Genomic DNA, 11,552 nt, shown 5'->3' with positions numbered 1-11,552 from the left:
GACACAATAATAACAAAGGTAGCAAAAATAAGTTTTAACAAGGGATTCTGCCACAGAGGCAGGAGACTGAAGATCGTGTAGGTAAAAGGCAGTCACACTCATTCCTCTCGTACAGCATCAGTACCTAAATTCACACTGCACATGTATTAAACACGAATTCCCCACCGTTCAGTTTTGTATCCAATGTCTAAAGGCTTCACTGAGCTTAGGGGACAATGTAAGCACCAAAGAAACACATCACATTAATAATGACATTTGCAGGGGGCGGGTGGAGCGAAGCCCACATGTGGATTATACAGCGATCCCTCCCCAGGCTGGAGGGATGGCCAGAGAACCACCAAAATTCCGTAGGCTTAGTCAGACTCGATTTGTCACAGAAGGAATTGTTCTTTGTCTGTGGTTACCCTTGCATTTTGTGACATGCATCTGTCGAAATTTTTCTAGAGCCTGACACTATTCTGTTGGTGGTGTTCTCCTCCTCCAGAACAGAAAGAGGCTCCCACACCCATTTGTTATGGAAACTTTTATTTTAAAACACAGAACAGTCATTTTTCCCAGTCAATAGCTACTTAAATCAAATGACCTGTTTCTGTACTCACCAGTGTTTCCCTACCCCATCTTCTCTAGGGTTCCTTTTCTTGCCAAAGAGAAGAACATTTTTTTAGAAGAACATTGTTAATTTACTCCTTTAGACCTGTAGTTAGTAAACTCTTAAAGTCTTCGAAAAGCAGAAAATGTCCTGGTTTTGCACTCTCGTTTGAGGAATGACCATGTTCAAAGTTTGAAGTTGACAGTTGTTTTGCCTTGACCCCTTTGAAGATGATACTTCATTATGGCTGATTAGAAGTCTGCTGTCAGGGTGTTAGAGCTTTGTGGTAATCTATATTTTTCCTTAATGTGTTAGCTCAAAGATGCTCTCTTTATTTTTGGTGTTCTGCCATTTCACAACCGTGTGTGTGGGTGAGGTTTTATTTTTATTTGCCCTGGTTAGAGCTCGGAGTGAACTGCTTGAAAGATCACGTCTTTCCTACAAATCTAGAAATTTCTCAGTGATTATCTTCTGAAATATTTATTTCCTGTTATTCCTTTTCTGCTCTTTTTATGAAATTTCTAAAATATATACAGTAGTCTCTGAATCTGTCCTTTATGTCCCTTAACTGTTCTTTCCTTAAAAAAAAAAAGAAAAAGAAACAGGGGCGCCTAGGTGGCTCAGTCGTTAAGCGTCTGCCTTTGGCTCAGGGCGTGATCCGGGCTATGGGATCGAGCCCCACATGGGGCTCCTCCACTGGGAGCCTGCTTCTTCCTCTCCCACTCCCCCTGCCTGTGTTCCCTCTCTCGCTGGCTGTCTCTCTCTCTCTGTCAAATAAATCATAAAATCTTAAAGAAAAAAAAAAGAAACAAAAAACCCCTTTATTTTACTAGTTTGAGTTCTGGGTTAATTCTTCATTACTATTGTCCAGCTGACTAATTTTCTTTTGGTATCCATTTTACAATTTGTTCTAATTTTTTATTTAATATTTTTTATTTAAAAGTCTATATTTTTCATTTCTTAACAGTTGAAACAATTTTATATCCACTGTCCTTTTCCTCTATTTTCCCCCCAGTTTACTGAGGTATAATTTACAGCACTCATTTTTAAATTGTTGGCAGTTGTTGGCAGTCGTAAAGTCTTATAACCACCACCACATGCAAGACATGAAGCCTTGCTAATAACCCCTCCACCCCAAATTCCCTGATGCCCCTTTGTAGCCAATCCATCCCGGACTCAGCCTCAGGCAACAATTACTCTGCTTTCTGTTAGTAATGTTGCCTTTTCTAGAACTTCAGAGAAGGAATCGTGCATTACATAGTCTTCTGCTTTTAAGTTCCTTCACTTAGGGTAACATTTTTATGATGCATCCATTTTGCTGCATGTATCAATGATTTGTTCCTTAGTAATGCTTAGTGATATTTTAGAGTATGGATATAACTTCTTCCTTCCTTCCTTCCTTCCTTCCTTCCTTCCTTCCTTCCTTCCTTCCTTCTTTCATTTATTGAATAGGCTCTTGGGATGATCCCAGTTTGGGACTATTATAAATAGTACTGGTATGAATATTCACTTATGTCCTTGTGTGAACATATTTTCATTTCTCTTGGGTAAATACCTAGGAGTAGCTTTGTTGGATCATGTGGTAAGTGTATATTTCACTTTAGAAAACCCTACTAAACTGTTTCCCAATGTTGCTGCCTCCTTTTACATTCTAAACATGATGTATGAGATTTCTATTTGCCCCACATCCTTGTCAACATTTGATATTGTCAGCCTTCCAAATTTTAGCCACTCCAGTGCATGTGTGTCTCCTCACAGTTTTAATTTATGTATTTCCTGGCACTTAATGATGTTGAACAAATCTTAATTTATTTATTGGTCATATATATCCTGGATAAAAATCTTTTGTCAGATATATGCTTTTCAAATGTTTTCCCCCCACTCTGTAACTTGTCTTTTCATTTTCTTAGCTGTCTTTTAAAAAGCAAATTATGGGAGCACCTGGGTGGCTCAATTGGTTGAGTGTCCAACTCTCGATTTCAGCTCAGATCACAATCTCAGATTGTGAGATCAAGCCCCACATTGAGCTCTATGCTGGGTGTGGAGTCTGCTTGAGGATTCGCTCTTTCCCTCTCCCTCTGTCCCTCTCCTTGTTCATGATCTCTTTCTCTCATCTGTCTCTCTAAAATAAATAAATAAGTAAATCTTTAAAAAGAAATTTAAAAATAAAAAGCAAATTGTGAAGGCATCTGGCTATCTCAGTCGGTGGAGCATGGATCTCTTGATCTTGGGGTTGTTAAGTTCAAGCTCCATGTTGAGTGTAGAGATTACTCAAAAAAAATAAAATCTTTTTTTCTTAAAAGCAAATTATGTAACTTTGATGAAGTTGATTTTATTAATATTCTTTTCCATAGCTTGACTTTTGTGTTCTCCTTAAATAAGCACTGCCTAATAATACAAAGTCACAATGATTTTTCTCCCATACATTCTTCTTGAAGCTTTAGCATTTATCTGTTGCATTTAGGTCTATGATAAATATTGCATTTATTTTTAATGTGGTATAAGGTCCAGATCAAGCTTCATTTATTTTCATACAGACATCTAGTTGTGCCAGCATCATTTGGGGTAAAGAATATTCTTTTGCGGGGGGGGGGGGGGGCGGCGGTTGGTCCTGGTGGCTCAGTTGGTTAAGCATCTGTCTTAGCCTCAGGTCATGATACCAGGGTCCTGGGATCAAGTCCCACATCAGGCTCCTTCCTCAGTGGGGAGCCTGCTTCTCCCACTGCCTCTGCCTGCCACTCCCCCTTCTCGTGCTTTCTCTCTCTGTGTCAAATAAATAAATAAAATATTTTTTTGAAAAAGAATATTCTTTTTGGTCACAAATCAGTTGGCCATATAAGTGAGACTGGATTTCCAGACACTATTTTGTCCCTCTGATCTAGATGTATGTCAATACATTGATTCCACACTGCCTTGAATTCTGTATTAAGCTTGAAATTAAATAGTATGACTCCTCCATTTTTTTCTTCTTTTTAAAAGTTAAGAGGCATATGAAAAGGTGAGTCATATCATATGTCATTAGGGGAATTACAGATTAAAACAACAATGAGCTTCTAGGACACATCTGTTACAATGGCCAAAATCTGGAACACGGATGACACCAAATGCTGGCGGGGATCTGGAGCAATAGGAACTTTCACTCACCGCTGGTGGGAATGCAAAATGGTGCAGCAGTTTTTAATAAAACTATTCATATTCATACCATATGATCTGGCAGTCATGCTTTTCTGTATTTACCCAAAAAAGCTAAAACATATGTTCTACACAAAAATCTGCACACAAATGCTTATAGCAGTTTTACTCATAACTGCCAAAACTTGGAAGCAACCAAGATATCTCTCAGTAGGTGAATGAATAATAAAACCGTGATACATCCAGACAATAGATGGACAATAAATGGAGTGTTAGTGCAAAAAATAAATGAGTGATGTAATTCATGAAAAGATAGTTTGGAATCTTAAATGCATATTACTAAATAAAAGGAGTCAATCAGGAAAGGCTATGTACTGTGTATGATTCCAGCTATATGATATTCCAGAAAAGACAAAACTATGGAGAAAGTAAAAGGATCAGGGGTTACCAAGAGTTGTGGGGGAGGGATGAATAGGAGAAACACAGAGGATTTTTAGGGCAGTGAACCTGCTCTGTGTGTTACCATAATGATGGACACATGTCATCACACACCTGTCCAGACTCATAGAGAATACAACACCAGGAGTGAACCCTAATGTAAACTATGGACCATGGGTGATAACGATGTATCAGTGTAGGTTTGTCAATTGTAACAAATGCAACACTCTGGTGGGGGACATTGTTAGTGGGGGAATTGTGTTGGGGGGAGAATTATATTGTGTAAAAACTCTCTGTACTTCCTGCTCAGATTTACCATGAACCTAAAACTACTCTAAAAAATAATGTTTGTTAAAAGCAGGAAAATAAAATGGAAAATTGTTTTGGCTGTTCTAAGTGCTTTGAATTCTTATACAAACTTTAAAATCAACTTGTCAATTTCTTCAGAAAAACTTTCTAGAATTTTGATTGAGATTGCATTAAATCTATGGGTCAATTTGGGAAGAATTGACATCCTGACCATTCTGAGTTTTACAATTCATGAATTTGGTCTCTCCATTTCTTTAGGACTTCTTAAATTTCCAAAGGAATGATTTTTTTTCTCTAACACTATCTATGTTTCATTGATACCTGCTCTTGTTTCTATTATTAATTGATTCATGCTCTTGTTTTTATTACTTCCTTATCTCTACTTATTTTGGCTTTAATTTATCTTCTTTTTCTAATTTCTTAAGATGGAAATTTAAGTAATTGATTTTAGATCTTCCAATATAAGCAAACTTTTTCTCTAAGCTGTGTGTCACACAAACTTCATGTGGTGTTTTTCATTATTTAATCCAAAATACTTTCTAAGGCTTCTATTTTCACTCATGGATTATTTAGGAATATGTTGCTTAACTTCCAAATAATTGGGATTTTCTATATCTTATAATCATTGGTTTTTAAATCTGTGATAGTAAGAAAATATACCCTGTAAGATTTCAATCTTTATAAATTTGGTCTTATTTTATGGTTCAGTGGTTTGCTCTGTTGAGTATACCTTGTGCACTTGGATAATGTGTGTTTTGCTGCTAGATATGGTATTCTACAAACATCACGCATGTTCAGATGGTTGGCAGTCTTGCGCGGGGCTCAGGTAGATCCTTGTATTCTATCACGAGTATGTAATTGTCATCTGTGGGAAAGTCTGTCTGGTTGGATCTCACCCAGCTGGTGTCTACCGATTGTCTTTTTTTTTCTTTTTTCTTTTTAACGAATGCATCCTATAGTCCCAATTCTTTGTCAGGCAATTTTGGTTTTTATCCTAGATATTCTGAATTTAAGTTGTGGGGACTCAGAAATGCAGATTTTCCCTGATAAGTGTTCTTGCTGTTGTTGTAGCAACAGTCAACTTGGCTGCACTCTGCTTCTTGTATGGTAGCCAAGAGCTGTGTGCGGGGAGAAGTTGGACATCCCCTTTCCAACCGTTTTCCTTCCAGGAGTCCTCTGCCCATCTCCCACCTCCATCGGCCAGAGTGTCCACATTAGGTCCTCTGGGTCACTGGACCAGTACCTCTACTGCCCTATGCCATCCCAACTGCACCTCCCCACAAACTACTAGTGGTGAAAACAGGGGACACTCTGTGCAGCTTTCCCTCGTGAGCACAGGCTCCCCATCAGAACCTGAGGTTTCTGTTCCATCTCCGTCTCTGAGTTGACAATTGTGATCTGTGCAAAGATTGGTTCCATGGGATTGTCTTCAGCTATGGTAATGGGATTGTCCTCAGCTATGTTATTGGGATTGGTCTCAGCTATAGTAATGGGATTGTCCTCAGCTATGGTATTGGGATTGTTCTCAGCTATGGTAATGGGATAGTCCTCAGCTATGGTAATGGGATCGTCCTCGGCTATGTATTGGGATCGTCCTCGGCTATGGTATTGGGATCGTCCTCGGCTATGGTATTGGGATCGTCCTCGGCTATGGTAATGGGATCGTCCTCGGCTATGGTATTGGGATCGTCCTCGGCTATGGTAATGGGATTGTCCTTGGCTATGGTATTGGGATTGTCCTCGGCTATGGTAATGGGATTGTCCTCAGCTATGGTATTGGGGATTGGTCTCGGCTATGGTAATAGGATTGTCCTCGGCTATGGTAATGGGATCGTCCTCGGCTATGGTAATGTAATTATTCTCGGCTATGGTAATGGGGTCGTCCTCAGCTATGGTAATGGGGTCGTCCTCAGCTATGGTAATGGGATTGTCCTCAGCTATGGTATTGGGATTGGTCTCGGCTATGGTAATAGGATCGTCCTCAGCTATGGTAATGGGGTTGTCCTCAGCTATGGTATTGGGATTGGTCTCGGCTATGGTACTAGGATCGTCCTCAGCTATGGTAATGGGATTGTCCTCAGCTATGGTATTGGGATTGGTCTCGGCTATGGTAATGGGGTCGTCCTCAGCTATGACAGGAAGTGGACCCTCTCTCTGTCTTTATTTCATGATTTGTGTTCATTTGATGTTTGCACTTCCTTAACTCTAGGAGCATCATGTGCGTACCCACAACAAATTCTTTATTACACCACTTAAAAATTAATGTTGTATGAGGTGAATTCCTGTTTTATTTTGTTGTTGTTGGCCTTTATTATTAGCAATACATTACTTATTTTGGAAATTTGGTTTAGAAGCTCATTTTGAGTAGGAGATATTTTTTCCTTCTTTTCTCTCTCTTCTTTCATGTTTACATCCTTTTCCAAGATTTCATGGTTGCTTGTATCTGTCACTCATGTGTCCCTGGTAAAAACCAGGTCTTCAAAGCTTTGGAGCCGCATGTCCATGATATTGTGGCTAACACATTCCAGTCGGTTTGTTTCGGGTTCTGATGTGGTGTCTGTGTTGTGCTGCCCTCCAGGACCTCAGTTTGCCATCCTAGGCTGTGGGTTCCTGTACTGAGGCTATTTCCAGTGCAGGACTTTTCTTCTTTATTACTTCATAGGCACCACATTTTCAGTCTATATGGCCTATCTGACCAATAGGCTGCATGCTCTGTCCTGCATTACTGTTCCACTTCTCTTCTGTAGAGATGTTTATTGCTATGTTTTTTAATCTGTCTCTTTCTATACATTATTTATCATTCAGAAATGGTACATTCACTATTTAAGTTTATTGCACCATGGCAATTGCTAGGGTTAAGGAGAGGGAGGGAAAGGGAAGATGGTGTTTAATGGGTGTGGACTTCCAGGCTGGGAAAATGAAAAAAGTTCTGGATGTGGGTGCGGATGCTGGTGATGGATGTACAACAGTGTGAATGCACTTAATGCCACAGAGCTGTACACTTACCAGCAGTTAAAATGGTAAATTACATGTCACGTATATTTAACCCAATTAAAAAACGGAGGGTCCCCTGGGTGGCTCAGCTGGTTGAGCGTCTGACTCTTGATTACAGCTCAGGTCTTGATCTCATGGTTGTGAGTTCAAGCCCCACACTGGGCTCTGTGCTGGGTGTGGAGTCTACTTTTAAAAAAATGGGGAAAAAATGGTATTGAATTTAATCATGACATGACCATTCAGTGGTTAACAATGTTATATTGAAAACAGAACATGTTTTAAAAAGTGTTCTGGAGTTAAATTAAGCAAGGTGACATAGTCACATTACAAATGTTATTAAACTTGAAACAGGATTTACTGCGCTATCTATGGCAGAAATCACCTACGATGTTCTCATCAGTGTACAGGAAAAAATGTTACAAAAACAAGTGGGGCTGAACACAGGCCTCTGGAGACATCATATCATGTTTACATTCATCGATTTTTCAGCCTCTGAGTGCATATTCAAGCAGTTACTAATCCGCATAACTGGGCCATCTTCCCAGCCGTCCTCCCCAGTCTTGTCTACAGAGATATGAGGCCCTTGTCCCAACATCTTATTGCAATGCAGATACACACACTTATCTACCAGCCGAGGGATGACATCCAAAAAGTCACGTGGGCTCCCTGCTCTTTCTGCGTGAACCTCTATGGGCAGCTAATGGCGGCCACGTTTCTTGCTATGCCCAAGTGTGGTCACAAACATTTCCGAGTGCCTGTGATGTGTAAGTCATTGTGGTTGCTGCCGGGAAGACAGCATAATCCCTATCTTCAGGGGATTCCTGTTGTAGTGAGTACATAAACCATCATATGTAATTAACTTTGCCATCTTGATAGGATGTACTTTAAAGTCACCAACCAGTGTTTGAGAGCTCCTTCTACTTTCCTTTGTGTGTGTGGGGAGGAGGGGTGGGTTTGAAAATGTGCATCCCCAAACTGTTCACATACCGCACATCGCCTTGTATCCCCGGTTCCAACAGGCTCATGGATCTTTGGGACCTGCCCTATCAATCCCTGACCCCATGACTTGCCACTTTCTCTTTTTTATTGCCTAGCTTCCTTTAGATTTCCTCTTACCCATTTTATTTCTATCCAGTGTGAAGCTTGGAGTCCTTACCTGAGAAGGGGAATGCGGAAGAGAGGCAGAAGCTTTTTTCTCTGTCATTATTAACACCTTCAACTACTCCATCCTTCATTTTCCTTTTTTTTTTTAATATTTTGTTTTTTTATTTGTCAGAGAGAGAGAGAACAAGCAGAGAGAGGAGCAGAGGGAGAGGAAGAAGCAGGCTCCCTGCTGAGCAGGGATTCTGATTCCAGGACGCCTGGGATCATGACCTGAGCTAAAGGCAGACACTTCACTGATTGAGCCACCCAGGCGTCCCTCCTTGTTTTAAACAACACTGAAATCATCCCCCACCCAAGTATCCTGAATATATTTATAAGCATCAGTTAGTTCATCTTTGACTTTAGAATTTTTTTTTTAAGATTTTATTTATTTATTCAACAGAGATAGAGACAGCCAGCGAGAGAGGGAACACAAGCAGGGGGAGTGGGAGAGGAAGAAGCAGGCTCCTAGCAGAGGAGCCTGATGTGGGGCTTGATCCCATAACGCTGGGATCATGCCCTGAGCCGAAGGCAGACGCTTTAACCGCTGTGCCACCCAGGCGCCCCTGACTTTAGAATTTGTGATAACATTTTCCATCCTTTGCCCTTTAAAGGAGAAGATGCACCAAAGTAGAGATATGGAATCTATGCTTAGCGATGCCATTTATTTGAAAAATAATTTGAAAAATTTGAATTTGAAAAATTGCTCTGTTTCTGACCCTCAGGTTCTTCCTCCGTAACATGAGGATCATAGTAATTATGCAAGCTATCTAATGGTGTTAGCTTGAGGGTCAAATCGCAAATGTTAAAATGACCTTTGAAAACGATGAAGGACTACAAAAATGTTACCTGTTATTTTAATAAAATTCTTCCTATTATTGAAGCTTTAGAACTTAGAAATTGACATTCACAGCAGCTTGTCTGATAAATAAATAAGTCTGAATCTAATTAAAAGGTAATGTTCCACTATTTGGATTCCTCTGCCTTTAAGACCGGGAAGGCAGGTTTCTCCATTGGCATTCTTTGCTTGACTTTGGAGCTGTGTTTATTCTGTGCTTCGCGGGGGACAATCTCAAAGACACAATATCATGGGAATTGAACTGAATCACTGGAAAATGTGATGTGAGGAAAAACAGGCAAGTACACTTTCCCGGTTATATTTGCTCCGTTTTGCCCCTTTGACAAAGTGAACTAGAAATTAACAAACATAAAGTTCATGTTCAGGCCATGTGATTTATTTTGAAATAAGACTATACTGAATCACATCACAGGTCCCCTATCCTTGACATTTAAAAGTATCTATCTCTTTGTTTTCAGAGATAAAGGCCAAGGGAAGCATTCACGGCCTCATCTCTGATCAGGAGTGTGGCATCCCCAGATAAGAGCAGGCCACACCCCAAAACGCTGTCTGAATTGAGACCTACGCAATGAAGCATTGTGTCTAGGATTTTATGTAATTCTCTTGGCAAGTAAGGTTCTCAGCGGTTTCAGACAATTCCTTTGGTTTCTTGACCTTCAGTTCACCTGCAATAGGCATTCTCATCAAAATCACTCCGCCAGGTCTCCTGCTGGTTTAATCCATGATTCCTGCGGCCATATCACTCTATCCCATTTCTGAGATGTGGCTTCTGCCTATTTTGCTTTTCTTTTATGCACAATAGTGGGTCCCCAACAGCAAAGGCAAGTTAGTGCAAACCTAATGGGGGGGGGGGGATTTGTCACAGACGTTCTTAAAAGCCAGAGAAAAAAGTTAGAGAGCCCATAAATGTGAATTAAGTTCACTAAAAAGACAGGATGCTAAAAAGGATGACAAATGTTATTTCCCATCTTAAGCAAGTAACAAACAATTCCGTAAAATCACCTCATCACCATTGCTTCCTTGCCAGCAATGCTGCCAACCCTCGCCCAGGAATTTCAATGAGGTATTTGCCTCTAGTTTTGCTCTGATGCAGGTAATATGCCTGGTAGGAGACATTCTTACCTATGTGTACAATCTTCCTTCAAAATGTTCGTATTTTGCTGGCGTTATGAATCAGAATTTTTGAATCCTGCTTCTTGGGTCTCCCCTGGAGGCCTAGGCTTGAATATTTGATGTCAGAATGGCCTCAAGAACTTGCTAATGCTCTCAGCATTGCTGACTCTCAATTTCCCAGGTAGCACGCTGTTCGGCAACTCCACCCACCGCCGCACATCCTTAGCCAAGTGACTGAACAAGACTTAGTTTTCTTAACGGTAAAATGAAGGAAAGCACAGGACCCACTTCACGTGCTTGTTGCAAGGGCCAGGGGAGATGATGAGGGTACCGTGCGTGGCAGGCCCAGCCAGACTGCGGTGTCTGTTCATTACTGTTCTCAGTGAGCAGTAGCGTCTTGTCCCAGTCCTGTCAGTGATGATTCTGCGGCAAAAGATATGTTCTCAGCATCTCATGAAACCATCTCAGCCATTTTCCGTTGCTAAGAAAAAGGAAGATGATCCGAGAAGCGTGTCTTCTTGCCCTAATTTTTATTTATCTCTTTCAAGCTTGGTTTCTAAAGCCTCTTGCCCAAGGCACCAGGGCCATTAATTTCTGCTTCGAGTTCACTTAGTCTTTCCCTTCCCAGTAGGAGGGAAAGATGTTGCCTGTATTGGTGCTGAAATCCTTGTGTCAGTGGAAAGGTTACACAGAAATGGCTCCCTGTGCATTTCTTAGATGAGGAATGTGATGTTTGTAGTTTATTTTTGTTCTGTCCCAAATAAAGTAAGATTCTTTCAGCTTGTGTAACAGAAAACCTCAGCTCAGTGTGTTTAAACAATAAGGACTCTATTATTTTATATGACAGGAGGTGTGGAGCCAGCAGGGCCTCGGGCTTGGCTAATTCAGGACATAGTCAAAGACCCCTGAAAGGGAACTTTCTCCCTGGGTGTCCTTTCGCCCGACAGTGGCCGAAGAAGGAAATCCCTGAGCCTC

The 11,552-nt window shown here is 40.7% G+C and overlaps 1 protein-coding gene across 1 annotated transcript; it reads left to right on the top strand.

Annotated features, from left to right (window-relative positions):
• The first annotated feature begins 6,238 nt into the window (after positions 1 to 6,238).
• Positions 6,239 to 7,087, top strand: LOC113265833 (keratin-associated protein 21-1-like). Its single transcript, XM_026513274.1, has 2 exons — positions 6,239 to 6,578; positions 7,047 to 7,087. The coding sequence occupies exons 1-2, from the start codon at positions 6,239 to 6,241 to the stop codon at positions 7,085 to 7,087; spliced, it is 381 nt and encodes a 126-aa protein (XP_026369059.1).
• Positions 7,088 to 11,552: the final 4,465 nt, after the last annotated feature.

The sequence above is a fragment of the Ursus arctos genome, unplaced genomic scaffold, assembly GCF_023065955.2.
Source record: "Ursus arctos isolate Adak ecotype North America unplaced genomic scaffold, UrsArc2.0 scaffold_3, whole genome shotgun sequence".
In the NCBI taxonomy this organism is placed as follows: domain Eukaryota; kingdom Metazoa; phylum Chordata; class Mammalia; order Carnivora; family Ursidae; genus Ursus; species Ursus arctos.
Note: the sequence above shows the minus strand (reverse complement) of the source record. Positions and strands in the feature narration are given on the sequence as shown.